We start from the raw sequence: 22,083 nt of genomic DNA on the forward strand, positions 1-22,083 counted from the left end.
CGCTGCAAAGTGGCACGGTCAGGTCTTCTGTTGTGCCGGGGGCACAAAGGAAAGTGCTGGGTTCAGCGGCTGGGCACGGGGCCGGGGAGAGGCTTCCAGCTCGCCCAGCGCTTTGCAGGATGTGATGACTGGGCGGCCGCGCAGACACTGATGAGCTGGCAGTTCCTTTGTGCGCCCGCCCGGGGGTCTGCCCTTGCCAGGCTATAAAGTGGGGGCCTCGCGGCGCCCCGAAACACAAGCCCGCTCACTCCAACAAGAAGCAGCAGCTGCCCAGGTAAGAGGACAAAGTCTCCGGGCACCGGATTGCAGCCGGACCCGAGGTGGGGAGAGGGAAACTCAGGGTCTAAGCTGTGGCCACCGCTGTGGTGGTCCCGTCTGGGAGCATCTCGGTGCTCAGCATCCCACCGCCCTCCACTCCCCGGGGAGCTGCCGGTGACATTCACCTGCGGGGCCACAGCAGGGTTCCAGCTGCAGCGCCTCAGCAGACCAGGGCTGTCCCCTTCCCACCCCCCACACGCTGCCCCAGGCGCGCCCCGTGCGGGACGGCCCCGGTGCCCGGCACAGCACCAGGCCCCATCCCGGGGCACCCCTACAGTACTGGGACCATGCTCAGGGCTCTCCTGATCACAGAAGGAGACTGTGGACTCCAGGACCTCCTGTGATCCCCCTGGTGAAGGCAGAACCCCGTGCCTATGCCTGCTGGAGAACCTTCCAGCGGCTCCTCTCCTGGCCCTGCCCACCCACCCCACTGAGAGTCCCCATTCCCGGGGTGGGTTGTGGGTGCCCATATCCATGCCTCCCTCTAACCTGCTGCTGGTGCCCTGTCACAGACTTGAGCCCACCACCACGATGTCTGAGACCACAAAACCCGCTCCCGGCCAGGCTGCGGATGAGAAGGAGAAGGCGGCTCCTGCGCCAACTCCATCCCTCGACCCTGCTCCTGTCGCAAACAGCAAGGGCGAGGAGCCCTCCCCAGAAGCCTTCAGGGTAAGCCCTGTGGCTCCCCACGCACAGGGACACGTTCCGGGCTGAGGGACAGGGGCAGCATCTCTTGGACAGGAGGAGATTGTTCTGGGGGAAGGAGTGTGGAAGGGTGGGTGATGCCATCCCTCTCTGCTCTGTCCCTCCGACAGCACGCACAGGATTTGGGCAGCTGCTGCAGGAGGAACAGTCTGAGGGTCCCTTGGCCAGGACAGCTGGTTGGGGACCACAGGCTTTGGAAGTGCTCTCCCTTGGGCTGTGGTGTCAGGGCTGACTGCTGCCACCTGCTCCCTCTGGTCACCCGCTGCATGCAGGGGTCCTGTGGGGTGGTGGAGGGGATACTGGGGGTGGCAGGGCCAGCAATGAATTGCCACAGTGATGCCAGGTCAGCGTGCCTCCAAGGCACTGCAGCAGGGCGGGCACGAGGGGCGATGCAAGGGCTCCGGTGACACCGTGCCAGGCAGAGAAGGCCACAGCGCAGATGGAGCACCTGGAGAAGCAGCTCCTTCCCGCCAGTGTGGGCACGGGCAGCAGCAAAAGCAGGGGCAGGATGAGGCCATCTTGGAGCAGGAACAGCTGTCGGGGGGAACCTGCCTGCGCTCAGCCTGTGCTGCTCACACACAGAACCCAGCTCAGCTTGGGCAGGCACCAGATCCGAGAATCTGCAGGAAGGCTTGGAGAGCCAAGGGAGACACATGGAGCAGTGGGCTCAGGCATGCAGGGTCACACAGCGCAAGCCTGCCCTCCCTGAGCATGCCTGTCCTCATCCAACCCTTTCCTTGAACCCCCAGATCGTCGTCTTCGACCAGGAGAACTTCCAGGGCAGGCAGATGGAGTTCACTGCCGAGTGCCTGAACCTGGCTGACCGTGGCTTCGACCGGGTGCGCAGCGTCATTGTCACCTCTGGACCGTAAGTGACCCCGGCCATGGAGGGGGCTGTGTCCCTCGGGATGTCCCCAGCGGGTGGGGACACAGCCCTGGAGGCACCCTGGGCACCATGTGACGTGCAGGGGCATTTCCCTGCCGCCTGGGCAGAGCGGAGCAGGGCCAGCACAGGAGCAGAGCGGGCATCCCGGATCTCCTCCGAGGAGAACAGGAGGAGATGGGTGGGAAGGATGCCAGGGCCACATGCAAAGCAAAGGGCACCAGAGGCAAAGCTGAGGGCCCAGGAGAGGTGTCCCTCAGATCACAGCTGTCCATGGAATACAAGGGACCTGCAGATTTCATAGAAGATGAAATGAGGTGGGATCCTTGGCCCAGGCTGGAGCAGGCAGGGGCGGGCAGGGACAGGCACACGCCTGCACCCAGGCAGCTGAGCAGCAACGAGGGGGCTGGGCAGGTCTCAAAGCCGTGGGAACAGTTGACACAGGCAGGGACAAAAATGATCCCCAAAGCAGATAACTGAGCAGACGGATGATCTCCATGTTGAAAGAGCATCCCACGGCGCCGTGCCCAGCTGGAAACGGCGTGCCCAGGAATGCAGGGGGGCTGGTAGTGCTGTGGGGAGGATGCACAGGACATGGCTTGTCCTGACAGCATCCTTGAGGGACTGGGAGGGTGATCTGTGGTCACCTGGAATGACTTTTTCATTAGGAACCCAGAATATCCAACTCTTCTTAAAACAAAAGGGAGATGGAGCAGCCTGGAAGGAGCTCAGATGTGATACCTGGGAAGCTGCACTAGACATAGAAAGGGTGAAACTGGGAGGACAGAGAACTTGGGTGTCATTGGGGTCCTCAGAAGCTTCTTGAGAGGCACCGATGGGACTCTGCACCCACAAATGTACTTAGGGAAAGACAAAAGCAAAACAACCAGGCTGAGCTTTAGCAGTCAGCTTGAGGCTGTGCAGCCTGGGGTGCCTGAACACATCTCCTGCCAGCAGGAAAACCCCTGCTGGCATCTGCAGGAAGAGATATTTTGCAGGGAAAGGAGAAAGAGCAAATCCAGGACTATTGTGGTGTCGGAGGCTTCTGAAGCCCCAAGCCCATGACATTCCCAGCACCACAGCACCTCGTGGCTCTGCTAAAGAGGTGACATTGCAGCTGAGCGAGCCCCACGGCTGGCAGTGGGACGGGTGCCAGAGCTGGCTGGCGCTGGAGCAGCGAGACGTGCGAGCGTGCCAGGAGTACACAGCCGGGGCAGGAGGGACAGCAGAGTCCTGAGCTGACTCTGCAGGGTGAACACGTGGGGATCACCGGCTGTGCAGGGGTCCTGCTGCTCCCCAGCTGAGGAAGAGGAGTGCTGCGAGTGTTGGTGCCTGCTGCAGGTTTGGACACACACACACACATCAGAGAGCTTCCAGCCGGGAGCCCATGGATCAGCGCTGCCTCTTTGCGGGCCACAGTGCCTGGGCTGGGAGAAAAGTGGGAGCAGGGTGGTGGGGCCACAGCCCTTTTGGAGACCTTTCCAGCATCCTGCAAGCTGGCTGAGCAGGAGGGGAACTGCTGGGTGGCACCTGACCCGCTCTTTGCCGACCTCTCTCCCCAGCTGGGTGGCCTACGAGCAGGCCAACATGCGTGGGGAGATGTTCATCCTGGAGAAGGGCGAGTACCCTCGCTGGGACACCTGGTCCAGCAGCTACCGGAGCGACTGCTTCATGTCCATGCGTCCCATCAAAATGGTGAGTGCTGGGGAGCAGAGAGCCCCAGTGGGGTCTGCCCAGGGCCGGGCCGTGCTGCTCGATGCCTTGCTGCAGCAAAGCTCCAAGGCTTCGGCCGCACCGCCCAGCACCCTCCCTCTGTCTTCCCCAGGAGGCTGAGGACCACAAAATCTCCCTCTATGAGTCTGCTGACTTCAAGGGCAACAAGATGGAAATCCAGGAGGACGACGTGCCCAGCCTCTGGGCTTATGGGTTCTGCGACCGCGTGGGCAGCGTGCAGGTGCCCAGTGGAACGTAAGCCGGGCTGCAGCGGCGGCTGCTTCGTGCCAGGCTCCCTGTCCTCCCTGACCCACTGCTGCAGCTCTGAGCACCCGCACGGGCTCTCAGGCAGCCAGAAAGTGCTGCATGGCTGGTTTTGGTGGCGTGGCTGTTTCTGGTGGCGTGGCTGTTTCTGGTGGTTTGGCTGTTTCTGGTGGTTTGGCTGTTTTCAGTGATGTGGCTGTTTCTGGTGGCACAGCCCGTCCCCCAGGGGTTGGTGCCCAGCACAAGGAGGCCCTGATGGCCCCCTGAGCGCACCGTGGCTGCAGCCAGAGCCTGGAGCGGCCGACCCCGCTCAGCTGCTCTATGTTTGCTTTTCCCGCAGTTGGGTCGGGTACCAGTACCCTGGCTACAGAGGCTACCAGTACCTCTTTGAGACCGGAGACTTCCGACACTGGAACGAGTGGTCTGCCTTCCAGCCGCAGATCCAGTCCATCCGCCGCATCCGGGACATGCAGTGGGACCAGAAGGGCACCTTCGTCACCCCCGACGCGCCCTCCGACTGAGCGTGCCGCCTGCTAGCTACGAGTCCCGGGCCCCGTGGGGCACCCCCGCCTCCCCTCGCGCTCGCCTGCCCAGCACTTTCCTTGTACATTGCACATTCCCTGGATGTACTCTACCTTGTGAGGCAAATTAAAAAAAACAGAAGATTAGAACTGCTCGGGGGTCGGTGGTGCATGAACGCGGCTCCGCTTGCCCGGGCTGTGCCAGCTTTGCGCTGGAGCCGGGTGGGACACGGTGGAGGGTGGTTTTTCCAGGGAATGGGTCCCATGCAGGACCTCCCCGCGCTGGGGCTGGGACACAGGAGAGCCTCGGTGTGCGAGAAGGGGGTGGCAGAGGCTCTGCAGCCCGACCCCACCATCCCCCGTGGGGACCTTCTCAGTTGGGGAGCTCGGGGTGCCCCGGGAGCGGCGGGACCAGGGCGGGCTCCTGGCTCCGTCCAAGCCTGCGGGATCGGGCGGCAGCGGGGGGTCCTGGGTCCCTGCCGGTGGGACCCACCTGGGCACTAATTAACAGCCGAAATTGCAGTCGATCAAAGACCAATTCACTTTCAAGGAGGTTTTTTTTTTTTTTTTTCCCTCGGACACTGCCCCTCCCCACCGGGCACTTCCCTGCAGCCTCGTTCCCCCTTCCCATCCCGTTCCCTCCCGGTGGAGCACCTCGGGGTGACATTTCCCTGCGCTCCCACGCCGCTAATTAGCGACGGCGGTGATTAATTACAGCAACAGCAGTGACGGCAGCGCTGCCGGGCGCTGCACACGGGCAGCACCGGGACGGGGGTGGAGACCGGGAATAACGGTGAGGCCGCGGGCAGGGTGCTGCGGAGCGTTCGGGGACGGCTCCGCGGCCACGGCCGGTACCGGCACGGGGACGGGTTCGAGCTCGGGTCCGGGCTCGGTGCCGCCCGGTGCCGCTCGGTGCCGCCCGGTGCCGCCCGGTGCCCGGCGCGCGCGGCGCAGGCGCGGAGCGGCGGGCGGGGATCCCGGCCCCGCGTGCGCGTGACGTCGCCGCGTCTCGCGCCGCTCCGGGCCGGCGGCGGCCCCGGTGAGTGCGGGGGGCACCGGGGGGAACGGGGGGGAGCGGCCCGGCCCGGCCCGGCACCGGCACCGCGTGTGCCCTTGCCGTGTGTCCCCCCCACCCCCGGCGCGCCGGCTGGCAGGTGACAGCGGCCGGGCTGCGCGGCGGGCCGTGGCCGGTACCGGCGGGCGGTGCCTGGTACCGGCTCGGGGCTCGGTGGGTGGCGCGGGCGAAGCGGACGGGGCGCGGAGCGGCGGGGGATGCTCGGTGCGCAGTGCGGGGGGTGCTGGGGACTCCGAGCGGTGGTGGGTGAGCGGAACGGTGCTCGGTGCTGGGGACGCAGAGCGATGCTCGGTGCAGGGTGTTCAGGGCAGGATGCTCAGAGTAGTGCTGGGTGTCCAGTACAGGATGCTCGGTGCAGGATGTTCAGGGCAGGATGCTCAGAGTAGTGCTGGGTGTCCAGTACAGGATGCTCGGTGCAGGGTGTTCAGGGCAGGATGCTCAGAGTAGTGCTGGGTGTCCAGTACAGGATGCTCGGTGCAGGGTGTTCAGGGCAGGATGCGCAGTGCTGAGTTCGCGAGTGCTGCTGGGTGCAGGGTGCTCAGTGCAGTGCAGGAGGTGCTGAGGGTGCCACGGGGTGCTCAGTGCACAGAACACAGTGCAGGATGCACGGCAGGTGGGACAAGGTGCTCAGTGCAGGGTGCTCCTCAAACCTTTGTCCTCCCATTCTGCCCTTTGGCACACGGCCCCCTCTCGCTGCTCCCATGGCACCCCTCTGGCAGCCCAGCACCAAGCTGTGCCCCCATAACCCGAGCTGTACACAGAGGCTCCCAGGCACTGGGGCTGTCCATCTGTCCAGGTGCCCAGAGCTCAGCCAGGGTTGGGACTGCCCTCCTATACCAGGATGAGTGTGGTGGTCTGGGTAGGTGGGAGCCCAGTGAGAAGCTGCACCTGTGGGGCTCGGGCAGTGTCAGCCTCTGCTGAGGCTCGAGAGGTGCTGGCAGCACTGAGGTCGGGGTGGCTGTCGGATGCAGGTCCATTGGCAGGGGTGCAGACGGGCTCCTGAGCAGCTGCAGTGACAACTCACAGCCCACCCAAAGCACTGGCACTCTCCCATCTGTTATTGGCAGTGCCCTGCGTGGCAGGGATGTGGCATCCACACTTTGTCCATAGGAAGCTCAAGCTCCTTGGGACTCGTGGCTGGAGTTGCTGGCACTGGAGTTCCCAGCACTGGAGTTCCCAGTACTGCCAGCACCATGTCCCCAGGGCCGGCAGCGTGAGCAGGGCCATCCTCCTCTGCAGGCAGGGGATGGTTTGCATCACAGAGGCCTTTGCTCTATCCCTCACTGTGTTTGTTTGCACGCTCAGGCTCTGTCCAAAGATCATCTCACAGCTTCAAACCCCTTCAGACTCTTCCCTCTGCCAAGCCCCGCTGGCTGCTTGGACTCAATTTTGGGAGGCGAGTCCCCCCTCAGCACAGCCGTGCTGCTCCCCCCTGCTCGGGCAGGAGCAAGGGGTGAGTGGGGAGATCCAAGCGATTGGTCCTAGCAGGTTTCCAGGCTGGCCGTGTGTTTTGTGGGAATGCTGCAGTGTGCTCGTGGGGAGCTGTCAAGTGCCAACACAGGCGCCTGCGAGCGGGGTTTGCCATCGCGTGCCCGCTGCAGCTGATGCCCCGAGGCTGCTGCGTGTGGCACCGCAGGAGCAGCTGTGCTGCAGAGCCCGCAGGGAGCCCAGGATCTGAGCAGAGTCACACGGGGGAGGCAGCCCGGAATGTGGGGGACAGCAGCTGAAGTGGGCACTGTGCGTGTCCTCCCCAGCATCGCCCACAGCAGCTGGAATTTGGGGGCTTCACTGTGGGGGCACGTGCCAGGCTGGGGCCTGGGGTCTCTACAGGACACTGGTGGGCTCACCAGCATGGGCAGGCTCGTGCCACTGCCGTCCTCTGCCTGTAGGTTTTACAAACTGTATTAGTAATTTCTGCCGCTATTTTAAGGACATTTTTCCAAAGGCAGTTTGCATTACGGATACGCTGAGCCTTCGGGGATGTGTGGGATGGCAGGAGCGCTGTTAAAATGCAGGGACTGTCAAGAAGATTTTTGGAGAGAGAAAACAAACCCCCAGCAGGTGGTTTTATTTGGCACCATACAGATGCGCCTTGTGATGAATTTGTGATGCCTTGAGGAACCTCAGCCTCGTGCCTCGGCCGAGCACGTTTCCCTCCGGATTCCGCAGAACGCGGAAGAAGCTTGCCCTGGTGTTGGCTGTCTGCTTTGGTTCACTCCATTTTCCAAGCCTCTAGTGCCCTGTCTGTCTCCAGAATTCCTCAAAGAAATCCTCTCTCAAGGCCTTTTCCCCCCCCTTTCCATCCCCAGTCTGGGCTGTGGTGCAGGCAAGAGGGTGGGCCAGGGCTGGCCCTGCTGCAGGAGCCACTTATCCCCTCCCAGGGACAGCAAACAAGAGCAGCAGTGGGGGTTGCTCAACATGCAGCACTCGGAAGTGAAGCAAGCAGCTGCTTCCCACTGCACATTCTCAGTGACCCCAGACTGAGACTGGGGGCTCTGAAGGGGCTGAAGCATCCAGGTGCTTCTCCACGGAGGAATGGCCACGGGCACGTTGGCTCTGGAGCCGCAGGCTGCCGTGCTGGGGCAGGGGAAGCTTTTCCAGCACTCCTGTTCCTGCTTGGTGCTGGGAGGGATCCTGCGGTGTGAGTGGCTGTTGTTGGCAGTGGCTGAGCTGTGAGGGGGGTGGGAGAGCAGCCAGCCCACCCCCGGGCAGCTGTGCTCACAGCTGGCTGCAGGCCAGCGTGGCCGGGTGGCATTCAGGGCATGGGCACCGTGCAGGGGAGGGACACCGAGCCCAGGCCTTGGTGGCCCAGCGTTTGCAGATGCAAGTGGCCACAGAGGAGGAGCAGGGCTCGCAGCTGGGCTCGTGCAGACAGGAAGGCGCTCGGATGTGCCGCGCATGGTGGTTTGGCTGACGAGGCAGCAGCGGCGCAGTCTCGGAAGGACCTGGTTCCGTTCCTTCCATCGGTGGTTTCACAAGGGCTTCTCCCATGCCAGGGCTTGTGGGGAGTCATTGCCCGTCCTCGCTGGGGCTGGGAGTGGGAGGCCACGAACTCACACGTTGCTGAAGTGCGTGCTGGTGCTTCCCGAAGTTTCTGGCTTTGTGAAACACCAAATGCTTGCTGTTATGGCATCTGTTGTGCCGGGCATGGCTGGGTGTTGCTGGAGATCTTGGGGCTGGTCCGTGCTCAGGACTGTGTTCCTGAGGAGCTGCAGGAAACAGGACAAGAACGAGTAGAGGAGCTGGGGAGGATGAGGGGTGCAGCAGTGTCCCCTCTCCCCTCCCTGCATGCAGGGTGAGCAGTGGCACCTCCATCCTTGCTGCCCTTCCCTGCCCTCAGGCTGTGCCTCCAGCCCTGGGGCTGCTGCTGCTGCTGCATGGGGAAATAAAACACTTTGATTTTGTTTCTTAAGCAAATTTGAGGTTTTGGGGTTTGTCTTGCAGAAACAACTTTTTATTTGCAGATCCTGATCTTTGTGCGTGCAAGAATGGAGCTTGTTGAGACTTAGGGTTTGGCGTGTGGATTGGGAAAATATTTTTTGAAGATACTTAGTGTTTATTCTGGCAGTTCCTCTGGCTTCCCTTTCTCCCTGTTGTATGGCAGGCTCTGACTGCCCGTGTGGTACGTGAAGGGATGAGACACACCAGCAGAGATGCGAGAGAATCTTAAGGTTTTATCCGGAAGCATTAGTATACTACTCCTAAGAGCTTTTTTCTTGCTTACAGCTTGCAGACTTACAGTTCTACAAAAAATCTGTCCTCTTCTGTTGTTCTCTCCAAAGCCATGGCCAGTACAGTGAGAAAAGTGTCCTGTTCTATGTTGAAGTAGAGGTAATAACTCATTGCTCCAGTTCTGTCTCAGGTACACGCTGTCCAGAGAGATACTGCTGCTGCTGGCACTGGTCTTTGTTTAACTCTTCCCTTACACCAATACCTGTTACCTCAGCACACCCACATTCCTGCAGGGACTATTGGTGCAGTTTTGCGAGGGAAGAGCTGTGTTTGCATCAAGCGTGGTGAGTGAGCACGGGGGCTGCAGCCTCAGACTCCCGTTGCACTGTGCCCCTCTCCTGTGGGGATCCCCAGGACATAGCCCAGGCGAGGGATGGGAGTTGGAGGGACCTGCTCAGAGGCATGGAGAGGAATCATAGAATCATCACGGAATCATGGAATGGTTTGGGTTGGAAAGGATTTTAAAGGTCTTCTATGAGTAGGGACACCTTCCACTAGACTGGGTTGCTCAGAGCTCTGTCCAGCCTGGCCTTGGGCACTTCCAGGGATGGGGCAGCCACAGCTTCCCTGAGCAAGAGGAGCTGGGGGACAGGTCAGTGCTTTCCCAGAGCCCTTCCTCCAGCTCTATGGGGACAGCGGGGCAGTGGAGTCACTGGTCAGGGCACAAGGGGAGCCAGCGTGGGAGCATCACTGTCCCTTCAGTTGCACCTGCACTGGCTTTGCCTTTGTCCCCCTGAGGCAGCAACTGCAGAGTAATTAAGGGAGGATGAAGCTCTGTGGGTTAGTTAAAAGTCAGGAGCTCCCTCTGAAGTGCAGAGCTCGTGTCCTGTTTCAGCACGAGCACGTCTGACGTGCTGGAGCCTTGCTGCGGTGCGGGGGCACAGTGCCAGGTGCTGGGGAGTGGGTAGGTGCCTCCATCCCTGTCTCCTGCCAGCAGCTTTCTCCTTGGGCATTCTATAATTAATCAGCCACTCTGAGCTGAAGGCTGCTGCCCTGTGAGGTTGGCAGGGTGGATGCCGATAAAATGATGATAAAATGTCATTGCTGTGCTTGGAACGAGGGATGAGCAGAGGGGAGTTACTGGAAATGGGTGGGATTTTTATTGTTTGAGGAAAACTGCAGCACTGAGCAGGATAATAAAACGTTTTGCTAATCATAACAGCCTTGAGGCGATAAACCAACAGTCCTGTTAAACAGTCCTGTCCAGATAAACCACAGTTTGTGCTGTGAGATGTCTGTGGATTCTCTGCTGACGTGATTTAGAGCCTGTTGGAGCCGGCTGGCACACAGTGCCCGTATCCCTGGCTGGGCTCTGTGGGATGCAGGGTAGGGATGCTCGGCTGGAATGGGTGATGTGGCTCAGGGCTCTCACTTTGCAGGCTCTTCTGAACCAGAAGGTGTTTGAAGCTTAATCCTCGGGGCAGCAGGTTCTGTTGGTTTATTTTTCTAGGTACTCAGCAGTGAGAATAAATTCCCCTTTGCCCCCTGAGTCCGTTGGGTGCTAAGATGCAGCTGGAGCAGCCTCTGTGTGGTTTGGGTGCTGAGGTTGCTGCTTGAACACTCATCCCTGAACTCTTCTGACTGTTAGTTTTCCCTGGGATGATGGCGGCGGTGCAAGTGTAAACCACAGGGCTGTCAGTGCTGTTTGGGGATTTTCTAAGGGACACAGAACTCCAAAGTGCTCCAAACCCCAGGTGTTTTTGCTGGCATTTGGTTTGTGTTTTTGCTGGGATTGACCTCTGTTCAGTGGATGCTCTGAGTTCATGACCTGCAGTGCAGCTTCAGTTTTAGTCACCAAACCCGTCCTGCTCTCAGCGGTGCTGCTCTCGCCACGTGGTGGCTGACGGCAGCTTCTTTTTTGTTGTGGGGTTTTTTTTTGAGTGCTGCATCTTCATTTTCACGTCTCCTCTCCGAGGCTCCGGGCTGTGTCTCACCAGCAGCACAAGTAGGTGCAGAGCCCCTGTCCCACCATTGGGGTAGGTGGGTTGGACCCTGCTCCCGCTGTCCCTTGGGATCAGTCCTGGTCCGTGAAGTGCTGGGGTGGAGAAGCACAAGCTGGAGGTTGTGCAACAGGGCTGACGCTGCACTCGCTGACCGCAGCCACCCCCGTGGTGCCTCTGTGGGCTCCTGGTGGAGATTGGGGCTGGCCCCATGCCCCATGTTCCGTGTTCCATGCTCGCCACATCCCAGTCCTGCTAAGAGAGATACCGGGGAGTCATCAGGTGTTTTGAAACGTGCCATACAAATTGCCAGCAGGAGCATCCAGGAGAAGCAGGGCTGCCATCAGCAGTGCCAGCGTTGGACTGAGCTCAGGTTGGGATGGAGCAGAGCAGCCCTCAGGCAAGCTGTGTTTATTTTTGTAAACGAACTGGAGACTATCAATTCAGTAATTAAATATTGCTGATTTGTAAAGATGTGAGTTGGATATGTTGGGACATTTCTTGCTGACCACAGTTCCTGCTGCTGTTCCGCCACAAGGGCGCCTGCAGATCCTCATCCTTCTATTAAGCACCAACAAATTGAGCTCAGATTTTCCAGGCCACACCTATGTCTTTTGGGGAGGCTGCACTTAATGACAATCATTTCTGGGAATGGCATAAAGAAAAAGGCAGCTTTTGATCATATGGGGCTTCTCGTAGAAACTGGTTTTGTGGTTGTTTGTAACACTTTAACACAAATGGTGTTTCCTCACTGCTGAGGGTACTGGGCCTGCACAGGGGCTGTTCCGGGGGTGGTTTTCACCCGATCCCAGCGCAGGTGCCGAGGTCAGGGGTTTCACTCGGGGGTTTTGCTCGGGGTTTTGGTCGGAGCTGTTGTTGGAGCCCAGCTGGCGGTGACGCCCTGCGCAGCATCAGGAAGGAAGTTGCAAACAAGTGTGTGTCCGTGTGTCTGTCCGTGTGTCTGTGCACGGCTGGAGCTGGAGCTGTTTCCGGAGTGGGGTGACTCGGCTTGGCTGTTAAACCACCTCTGTCCCTGCACCTCAGCGCTCGTGGCACTGCAGAAGCGCATCCAGGGATGCGGCTGCTGCTCCGTGGAGCCTCAGCCTGGTCTGGAGCTGGAATCCTGCGGTCCATGGAGGCCAGGCTGAGCAGGAAGCCTCGCAGGGAAGCGCCTGCACTGCGGATAAGCCCTTGCAGAGTTCATGCTGGGTGGAGTTTCCCTCTGGTTTCTCCTCAGGGCTGAGGCGGAGGGGCCAGTGACACTCAGTGGCGGGAGAGGAGACTCGGGTGGCTGGAATAGCCATTAGTGTCACCACTGGAAATGTTCTCAGGAACATCCTCCAAGGCCAGGACCTGCTGTGCAGCCAGGGGGAGCTGACTGGGAAGGGCCCAGCAGCAGTGACCCCACGATGATCCCATGTCCATGCTGTGATCCTGGGAGCAGAGTGACATCCCGTGATCCCACTGAGTCCTGGCTCCTCGGGGTGCTCTGCTGCAGCTCCGTGTCCCAGACTGTCCCCAGGATGCTCTGTGCTTGCAGGACAGCTTCAGCCAAGGCTGCTGGGCTCCCTGGCATGGAGCAGTCCTTGTGGGAAACCCAGTGTCCCAACCTGGTTCCCAGCCTGGAGTGATTTCCATGCTGCGAGGGGCCCGTGCTGCTGCCTTGGCAGGTGGTAAAGCTGGAGAGAGCTTTGTTCCTTGGGCTGCAGCCAGGAGGTCCTGCCAGGCCTGCAGGTCCTCTGGGCTCTGTCTCCTTTCACTGTCACTGGTTTGGGGGCTCTGGTCATCGTCTGACTGGTGCCTGATTTCAGCATTTGCAACAGGCGAGTCTGGAGCTGCTTCCTCTGGGCAAGGCTGCTGTGCTGGTCGGTGTGTGCTGGAATTGTTCCCAGCTGGATTGTCATCCCCCCCAGGGCTTTAAACACCCTGGCTGCTCGGGTCCCCCGAGGCCTCTTCCTTCCAGGAGGCTGCATTTCCTAAAAGAGCAGCTGGCCTGCTGCTTCCCTCCTGTGTGTCCTGGCTTGGCTGTGGCTGGTGTCTCAGGGCAGGTGTGCCAAGTCCAGCTCTCAGCACTGACCGTGAGCTGGGACCACCTGGGGCTCCTGGGAGGAGGCTGTAGGCAGGAGGGGAAGGTGCTGAGGAGGAGAGCAGATGTGTGTGCTAAAAAAACAAACCAACATTGTGGCTTCTCTTCCCCAGCAGGTGTTTTGGTGGCCACGGTTTCAGCATGAAGCTCCACTAGCAGCACAATGACCTTACGGGGGGAAGGTAAGAGCAAGCAGCTGGATGTGTGGCTCCCCTGGGATGCTGGGTGGCTGCTGCACATCTGTCTGATGATGTTGCACATCTGTCCACACCACCACTGGTGCCCCCTTGATCCTGTGTTGCTTTCACAAGCTGGCAGGACACAGTGTAAGCCTTGTTCATGCTCAAGCCCCATCAGCATGGGAATAGGGAAGACTTGCTGCCTGTAGGACCTCCTGTCACTCTGCTGTCACTTCCCCACTGGTTCCCATCCTCCCTCACACTCTGAGTGCCAGCCTTGCTCTGATGCTGGCCAGGGACAGAGCTCCTGGCCCTGGCTCCCATCTCTGTCCTGCTATGTCCGAGCTGCACTCAGGGGCTTCACCCCTGGGTTACTCATGGCGCTCTGATTTCTGCTCCCACGTCACCATTCCCTGCCATGATGTGCCAGAGTAGCCCCTGAGAGCTGCCTAGTTCCTGCTGGAGTGGGAAGCTCTCAGAGCCAGCGTGGGCATCTGCAGGGGTGTTGTCTCTGGAAGGGCTGTCTCTGCTCAGACAGCCCTGCACCTAATTACACCACGATTCCAGCACAGTGTCTGCTGGGGAGGAAATGACCCATCCCTCTTCCCTCACAGACTAATGAGTACCATAAATTTTAGGAAATTCTCAGTGGAGAATTGCACGAAAAAGCTGAGAACCAGCTGGGCCGTTTGTGGTTGCCCGCGGCCAGTCATGCTCTGGATGTTGTTCAGCCCTCCCAGCACATTGAGGTGATCCCAGGGTGATCCCAACAGAGAAATTTGTCCCATTCCAGCCCTACCGAGGCCGGGGGCTGCTGTGCAGGGGCAGAGCCAGAGCCAGAGTCCAGAGCTCAGCAGTGGGGAGAAGCCATGCTCCTGTCTTTCCCAGTCCCCACACAGAGTGAGAGCTTCTCCATGCTGGTGGCGTTGGGTGGGAGCAGTGGGGGCTGTGCCTCTGCCTGCTGGACAGGCAGGGTGGTCCCCAGGGACACACAGAATCCCAGGATCATTCAGGTTGGAAAAGCTTTCCCAGATCTTGAAGTCTAACTTGCCCGATCCCCACCTTGTCACCGACCCAGAGCACTGAGTGCCACGTCCAGGCATTCCAGGGACACCTCCAGGGATGGGGACTCCAAAGCTCCCTGGGCAGCCCCTTGCAATGCCTGACCACCCTTTCCAGGAGGAAATTCCTCCTGGTGTCCAACCTGAGCCTCCCCTGGCACAGCTGGCAGCCCCAGCCACCCTCCCATCGCACACAACATGAGTCCCTTTGTTCCCTCCGGAGCTGCTGGAGCATCTCGGTGGGAACTGCTCCCTGTCAGCTGGTTCTCCTGGAGAACAGAGCACTTCTGTGCTCCAGCCTCCTTTCACGCTGCAGCCTTTGCTGCTAATTAGCCTGTCTTGGTCTGCATCGCCCTAATTATTCCAGTTGGCCCTAAATCCTGCCTGCTCCTCTGCCATCCATTGAAATGGGTCTTGTGGCATTTGCAATTATTTCGGGGTGAACATTTGAATCTATTTACATGACTGAAGCAGATGAAGAGAGCAGGAAGGAGCAGCACTTGTCTTGTTAATAGCTCTGACTCTGCTTGGTGCTGCAAAAATGCCAGAGCTGTTGGGTGTCCCTCTGATCTACATCCCAGCAAATCCACCCACTTTATCTCATACCTGAGGATGCAGCTGAGGCTGTTTAGCTTTGGTATGTTACCAAGCAGCTGGTCAGGGTGGACCAGGGAGTAAAGAGCCACAAAAATAGTTTTGGTGGTGATGTTGCTGTGCTGCTGGGCTGGGGAAGGACATCCCTGGGCTGGCACAGAGGCACTGCCTGGGCAGGAGTGGATAAAAGCCGGTGGGAGCAGTCTGGGATGGTGGAGTGGGATGTCAGGGGCAGGAAGAGGGGAGCAGAGCGAGTCCCTGAGTGCCTGGCAGGAGGGGCAGGAGCAGGGAAGCTTCCCAGCTCCAGGCTCTCTCTCCTGCCTGCTCCCTGCTCCTCATGGCCACTACACAATGTGTTCCTTCGTGGAGAGGAGAAAACGCTTTTCTGGAGCGGTTCTTTGGCCTGTCAGCAAAACAGAATCCATGGACGGCCCGTTCCTTCCACTCCATTCAGCTCCTGCCCCAGCCACATAATCTCAAAGAGCTGGAAATCCTGGGGTGAGCCCAGGGGAGGATTGCAAAACCTGCACTCACAACTGGGGCGGACGGGGGGAGGGGGTGGGAAGCGGTGCCAGCATTCCCGGGAGTCCCTCCGGGGCACGCAGTGGAGCTGGGCACTCGTAGAGGCTGCAGCCTTCCTGCTGGATGTCCTGCCGAGCCGTGGAAAACCCCAAAAAGTCTTGGTGCCAGATGAAGTTTCACGGATTTTTCCGTCAGGTCAGTCTCCAAGGCAGAGCAGGGTTGTGAACGCTGCGTGTGGCTGTTTCACTCTCAGATGGTTGAATTTTTGAGTGTTTCATTCTAACGGCTTCTCCTTACTCAGACCCTTAAAGCTGGCATGAGAGGCTTTTGTTTTTCTCTTATTTCAGCCTCTCCCTCCCCTGTGACCGCAGGGTTAAGCTAAACAAAATGTAGGGAGGATGCAGGTGGCTGAGAGGTGAGCGGTGCTGGAGTGCTGGCTTGGATTTGGGAGGAATAACCTCAGCGAGGGCCTGGGCTTCATCTGGGATGGAGCAGTCTCTCTGTAAAGATTTTGTTTTCAGGAGTCCCTGAGTATACAGGGCCCCTCCTCTCCAAAACGTTCCTGGAGCTTTGCTGCAGCTGTAAACCCATGTTTTCTGAGAAAACAAACAGCGCAGAAATTATCTCTTTGGGTGTGCACTGAGGCAGACTTTAATTACCTGCTGGGTGTAAGGCACCAAGCCCAGGAGGTGCTGATAAGTGAAGGAGGTGATGAAATCCTGGGCTGGTGTCAGCATCCCACCGGGGCAGGGCTGGCCCCGCTGCTCTGACTCTGCTGTTCTCTTGCAGATGCCCGTGGGGTTGGACACTCGCTAGCAGAGAGCTGAAGCCCCCAGCCTGTTGCCCAGGAGAGCAGGATGCGGGTCACCATGCGCAGGGTGCTGCTGCTGCTGGGCTCAGTGGTGGCCCTGATGGTGACCCTGCACCTCGGGCAGCAGGTCCTGGAGTGCCAGCAGGTCCTGAGCGAGAGGAGGCACAGGCTGATGAGGCCCGAGAACGAGGAGCTGGTCATGGTAGACGCCAACCACGTGGAGTACCGGTACAGCAAGGACATGCCCCTGATCTTCATCGGCGGCGTCCCCCGCAGCGGCACCACGCTGATGAGGGCCATGCTGGATGCCCACCCCGAGGTGCGCTGCGGGGAGGAGACCCGCATCATCCCCCGCGTGCTGGCCATGCGCCAGGCCTGGTCCAAGTCCGGCCGCGAGAAGATGCGCCTGGACGAGGCGGGGGTGACGGACCAGGTGCTGGACGCGGCCATGCAGGCCTTCATCCTGGAAGTGATCGCCAAGCACGGCGAGCCCGCCAGGTACCTGTGCAACAAGGACCCCTTCACGCTCAAGTCCTCCGTGTACCTGTCCCGGCTGTTCCCCAACTCCAAGTTCCTGCTGATGGTGCGGGATGGGCGCGCCTCGGTGCACTCCATGATCACGCGGAAGGTGACGATCGCCGGCTTCGACCTGAACAGCTACCGGGACTGCCTGACCAAGTGGAACAAGGCCATCGAGGTGATGTATTCCCAGTGCCTGGAGATCGGCCGCGCCCGCTGCCTGCCTGTCTACTACGAGCAGCTGGTGCTGCACCCCGAGCAGTCCATGCACAACATCATGAGGTTCCTGGATATCTCCTGGAGCGACACGGTGCTGCACCACGAGGAGCTCATCGGGAAGCCTGGTGGGGTGTCCCTTTCCAAGTGAGTCTTGGCTCCTTCCTCAGCTTTTCGAGGAGTATTTTCATTACACAAGGCTAAAGCTGGGGGCAGAGCCGCGGTGCTGGTGTTTGTGTGTGACTTTGGGGGAGGAGGGACAGCACACTGTGCTGCAGTGGGGTTTGTGTTCCTGAGTAAGAGATGGCTTTAATGCTCCCAATCTGTTGTACTCTACAGAACAGCTTGTCAAGCAAGGATTTCAGGAGCAAATGACTGTTTAATCTCTCTTGACACTGCAGAAATTATTTCAGTCTAATTTGCAAAGAACTGCTTGCTCTGAAACGTGAGCTCTTTAATGCCTCTTTCTCCACCCGTCCTCAGATGCTTCCTTGGTGTGATTACTTGTGCTGCTAATGATGATGAGCAGCAGTTCTTGCCAGGTGTGGGGCTGGTATTGCAGAATAAAAGCAATACCTGCTCGGTGGAGGCACACCCAGCACTCCCTCCTGATCTCTCCTTGAGGGGGGTGGTTGGGGGGTGGTTTACCTTCTCCCACTTTGTTTTCCTCTTTCAATGCTTTTTCTTTTCTAAATGGAGGCTTAAGTCAGGCTTAGCAAAATTTAATCAGCGATGTAAGGGAATTATCCCAGTCTCCATCAGTTGCTGGCGCCCCGGTGGTGAGGGCACAGGAGCCACAGGGGGATGTGCAGCTGCTCTGGTTTTCCGGGCTGCCCTGGGAGTGCAGCCAGCTCTGCTTCCCTGTTTACTCAGAGTAAATTAGTCCAGGTTGCTTAGATCAGGTTTTGAATATTCAAAGGGGTCACGGGGTGTATCTGTGCTACAGCCCACACATCTTACAGTTGTTTTCCTGTAATAAGCAGAGGTGTCCTGGTAAAACCCCCTGTCCCAGTGCAGGATGGATCCCTCCTGTAGGAAAAGAGGAAACAGCCTCAAGCTGGGCCAGAGGAGGTTTAGGTTGGATAATAGGGAAAATTCCTTCCCTGAAAGGGTGGTTAAGCATTGGAACAGGACAGCAGTAGAGTCACCATCCCTGAAGGGATTTAAAAGCTGTGTGGATGTGGTGCTTGGGGACATGGGGCAGTGGTGGCCTTAGCAGTGCTGGGGGAATGGTTGGACTCGCTGGCCTTAGAGGGCTTTTCCAACCCTAATGATTCCATGATTCTAAACTGCAGGACCCAGCCTCTGGGGCTGTGGAACCCCCTGCCAGGATCTGCTTTCCCAGAGCAGGGCTGTGAGGGGACAGGGCTGCCCCACTGTGCCCCACCCTGGCTCTGCCCCAAGTGGCCCTGGCAGGTGACGAGCTTTGCTCTGCATGGAAGGGACTTTGGAGCCATTCAGCCTGGAGAAGAGGAGGTTGTGTGGAGACCTCACAGCACCTTTCAGTACCTGAATGGAAGCCAGAGAGGGACTTTTCATCGGGAACTGGAGTGGCAGGACAAGGGGGAAAGGGTTCAAACTTAAGGGGAGAAAATTTAGGTGAGATACACAGAAGAAATTCTTCCCTGTGAGGGGGTGGGGAGGCCCTGGACACATCCCTGGAAGTGTCCAAGGCCAGGTTGGACAGGACTTGGAGCAACCTGGGTTAGTGGAAGGTGTCCCTGCCCATGGCAGGGAGTGGAGTGGGTTGGGTTTTAAGGCCCCATGCTGTGGTTCTCTGTGGAGGTGGCAGCGAGTTCTGTGCGAGACCAGCACGTGTGTGAAATCCAACCGTTTTGTCTTTTGTTTTTTCCTTTATTTTCCCTAGGATAGAAAGGTCAACAGACCAGGTGATCAAGCCGGTGAACATGGAGGCGTTATCCAAATGGATTGGGCACATCCCAGGGGATGTGCTGCAGGACATGGCCCACATCGCTCCCATGCTCGCCAGGCTCGGCTACGACCCCTACGCCAACCCCCCCAACTACGGCCACCCCGACCCCCTGGTTGTCAACAACACGCACAGAGTGAGTGGCACTGCCATGGGGGGGACAGGCCAGGGGCTCATGGAGCAGGGGAAGCTCCTGAACCAGATCAGGAAAGAGCAGGGGGGAAACAGGCTCACACAGGGAAAATGACAGAATCACAGAATTCAGAGTCATTAAGGTTGGAAAAGCCCCCCCAGGACTGTCGAGTCCAAGCTGTGCCCGATCCCCACCGTGTCACCCAGCCCAGAGCTCTGAGTGCCGTGTCCTGCCCTTCCTTGGATACCTCCAGGGATGGGGACTCCAAACCTCCCTGGGCAGAAATTCCTCCTGATGCCCAACCTGACCCTCCCCTGGCACAGCTTGATGCAGTTCCCTCTCCTCCTGTCCCTGTTCCCTGGGAGCAGAGCCCGACCCCCCCGGCTGTCCCCTCCTGTCAGGGAGTTGTGCAGAGCCACAAGGTCCCCCCTGAGCCTCCTTTGCTCCAGGCTCAGCCCCTTTCCCAGCTCCCTCAGCTGCTCCTGCTGTTCCAGCCCTTCCCCACCTCCATTCCCTTCCCTGGACACGTTCCAGCCCCTCAATGTCTGTCCTGGAGAGAGGGGCCCAGAGCTGGACAGAGCACTCAAGGTGCAGCTGTTTCCCTGGGAAGGTTGGGAATGGCTGATAGAAGTGACCCAAAGGTCATTCCAGCCCCACTCCTGAGCCACTGCCCCAGGGGGTCACTCCAGGTTCTCTTTCCCACAGGTTTTGAAGGGGGATTATAAAACGCCAGCCAATCTCAAAGGTCACCTGCAGGTAAGAGCCGGGAGTTTGGGTTCCCTCTCTGGGGAATGCCGGGAATGTCCCTGCCCCCTTCCCTGGGGAATGCTGTCTCAGAGCTGACCCTTCTCTTTTGGGGCTCTTCCAGGTGACTCAGAACACGTCATCATCTCACTAAGAAAATTAATGATTTCCAGGTAAGACCCTGTTTACTTAATTCTGGGATTTGGGCAAATCCGCCTGCGTTGCTCCGGGACTGGCGCTTGGTTTGTGTGATTTCTGTAGCTCAGCTGGTGTTCCAGGCGCACTCCTGGTGCCAGGGATCCTTCACAGTCGCCTCAGATCTTCCCAACAATGCTGCTGTGTGGGACCATTTGTCAGGAATTCTTTTCCTGAGCTCTGGGAACGGGATTAAAGCTGCAAAATGAAGCTCAGCCGCTTGGGAGGGTTATTGCAGCCTGTCCCTGCGGGCAGCACGGACACATGGAATGTGTGGAGGAGCTGAGCTGCTCCCCAGCTGCCTCCAAGGACGTGCCATGGACCTGAGGAAGGGGATAGAAAACAAAGGAAAACATGATGGAAAACAAAGCTGCTGCCTTGGGCTTCTGCTCCAGAGACAACTGTTGACATGTTGGATGTTCTTCCTCCGTGCTAAAGCATAAAATGTCATTCTTGGTACCAAAACTGATCCTTTAAGAGCAAGTTTCTGTGTACAAGCAGATGGTTGGGCTACAAAAAGACCAGAAGCACTGAGGGAAGATCAGGAATTGTGTGTCCACTGTGCTGGGCTGGGAATTGGCTCCTTTCTGGCCGTTTTTTGTGTCGCAGGGGCTTTAAACCCTCAGTCAGGCACCGCTGTGTTGGTCTGAGGGGATCCTGCTCCCGAAGGGATCCTGCCCCTGAGGGAAATCTGCCCCTGAGAGGATCCTACCCCTAACACAAACCTGCCCCTGAGGGGCTCCTGCTCCTGAGGGGCTCCCGCTCCTGAGGGGCTCCCGCCCCTGAGGGGCTCCTGCTCCTGAGGGCTCCTGCTCCTGAGGGGATCCTGCTCCCAAAGGGATCCTGCTCCTAAGGGGATCCTGCTCCCAAAGGGATCCTGCCCCTGAGAGGATCCTGCTCCCAAAGGGATCCTGCTCCCAAAGGAATCCTGCCCCTGAGAGGATCCTGCTCCCAAAGGAATCCTGCTCCTAAGGGGTCCTGCTCCCAAAGGGATCCTGCCCCTGAGAGGATCCTGCTCCCAAAGGGATCCTGCTCCCAAAGGAATCCTGCCCCTGAGAGGATCCTGCCCCTGAGGGGCTCCTGCTCCTGAGGGGATCCGGCTCCCGAAGGGATCCTGCCCCTGAGAGGATCCTACCCCTAACAGAAACCTGCCCCTGAGGGGATCCTGCCCCTGAGGGGATCCTGCTCCCAAAGGGATCCTGCTTCCAAAGGGATCCTGCCCCTGAGGGGATCCTGCCCCTGAGACTTTGTGTTTGTCTCTTCCAGAACGCTGCCAATGGTCTGTTGTTGCCCGAGAAGGAAGAGTGTGCAGTGGGCCCGTGGAAATCGGTTCTCCAAGCATATTGCTTGCTCCTACTGTTGCCAAATGACTGCGCTCCAGGAATGTATTTGCATTTATTTGCAAAGGCCAAACGTGCTCCACGGCGGGAACGTCCCCGGCCTCTCCCAGCGCTCCGTGGGGAATGCAGCTGGGGAAATCCGGACTCAGGGGGGAGGGAGGAGATTCCCTGTGCTGTGGCTGGAGGAGTCCTTACATCGCCTTTGTGTCTCGTGATCTGCTGCCCGTTCCCAGGGTCGGGAACAGCACTCCCATCCCTGCTGTTCCATATTCCTGGGGTCGGGAAGAGCCACCCTGGTCCTGCTGTTCCCAATTCCCAGGGTCAGGAACAGCCCCCTGGCCCTGCAGAGCCTTTGTGGTGCGTGTGCCCCCCCCCTCCGACCCCTCCCCGACCCTGCAGAGGCTATTGCAGAGTTAATATATTCCCCCCCCCCCCGTCCCCCCCCCCGGTGTCGGACACCATTAAAGTGTTGATTTGATATTTAATATTTTAATAGCGCGAGCTCCGCCCCCTCTACCCCGCCGGGCCACAGGGCGGCGCTGCCGGCGCGGCCGCTCCGCTCCTGGCTACTCTATGGTTTGCGGGCGGGGCTTGCCCGGTAC

General features: G+C 59.0%; 2 protein-coding genes across 5 annotated transcripts; both read left to right on the forward strand.

Moving 5' to 3' along the window:
- Positions 1–97: 97 nt before the first annotated feature.
- On the forward strand, positions 98–4,557 carry CRYBB1 (crystallin beta B1). The gene is made up of 6 exons (XM_032127934.1): positions 98–274; positions 831–987; positions 1,773–1,891; positions 3,469–3,601; positions 3,732–3,874; positions 4,224–4,557. The coding sequence occupies exons 2-6, from the start codon at positions 850–852 to the stop codon at positions 4,402–4,404; spliced, it is 714 nt and encodes a 237-aa protein (XP_031983825.1). The 5' UTR covers positions 98–274; positions 831–849; the 3' UTR covers positions 4,405–4,557.
- An 816-nt stretch (positions 4,558–5,373) lies between these two features.
- Positions 5,374–21,974, forward strand: TPST2 (tyrosylprotein sulfotransferase 2). 4 transcript variants are annotated; one of them, XM_032127523.1, is made up of 7 exons: positions 5,374–5,443; positions 13,354–13,419; positions 16,383–17,286; positions 19,007–19,205; positions 19,908–19,958; positions 20,071–20,119; positions 21,408–21,974. In XM_032127523.1, exons 3-6 carry the CDS (start codon positions 16,451–16,453, stop codon positions 20,098–20,100), a joined length of 1,116 nt encoding a protein of 371 aa, XP_031983414.1. In that variant the 5' UTR covers positions 5,374–5,443; positions 13,354–13,419; positions 16,383–16,450; the 3' UTR covers positions 20,101–20,119; positions 21,408–21,974. The 4 variants fall into 4 exon arrangements, with proteins under 4 accessions (XP_031983414.1, XP_031983415.1, XP_031983416.1 ...); XM_032127524.1 differs by having other exon boundaries at positions 5,381–5,443; positions 13,351–13,419; XM_032127525.1 differs by lacking the exon at positions 5,374–5,443 and adding an exon at positions 6,840–6,932.
- Positions 21,975–22,083: the final 109 nt, after the last annotated feature.

Source organism: Corvus moneduloides, chromosome 18 (assembly GCF_009650955.1).
Source record: "Corvus moneduloides isolate bCorMon1 chromosome 18, bCorMon1.pri, whole genome shotgun sequence".
Taxonomy (NCBI): domain Eukaryota; kingdom Metazoa; phylum Chordata; class Aves; order Passeriformes; family Corvidae; genus Corvus; species Corvus moneduloides.

Bases quoted from the DNA above. Each gene is read 5' to 3' on its own strand.
- CRYBB1 (XM_032127934.1), top strand. From the start codon at position 850: ATGTCTGAGACCACAAAACCCGCTCCCGGCCAGGCTGCGGATGAGAAG. The intron at 1,892-3,468 runs GTAAGTGACCCC...CTCTCTCCCCAG, and splicing joins GTCATTGTCACCTCTGGACC to CTGGGTGGCCTACGAGCAGG. The intron at 3,875-4,223 runs GTAAGCCGGGCT...CTTTTCCCGCAG, and splicing joins GTGCAGGTGCCCAGTGGAAC to TTGGGTCGGGTACCAGTACC.
- TPST2 (XM_032127523.1), top strand. From the start codon at position 16,451: ATGCGGGTCACCATGCGCAGGGTGCTGCTGCTGCTGGGCTCAGTGGTG. The intron at 17,287-19,006 runs GTGAGTCTTGGC...TATTTTCCCTAG, and splicing joins GGTGGGGTGTCCCTTTCCAA to GATAGAAAGGTCAACAGACC. The intron at 19,206-19,907 runs GTGAGTGGCACT...TCTTTCCCACAG, and splicing joins TTGTCAACAACACGCACAGA to GTTTTGAAGGGGGATTATAA.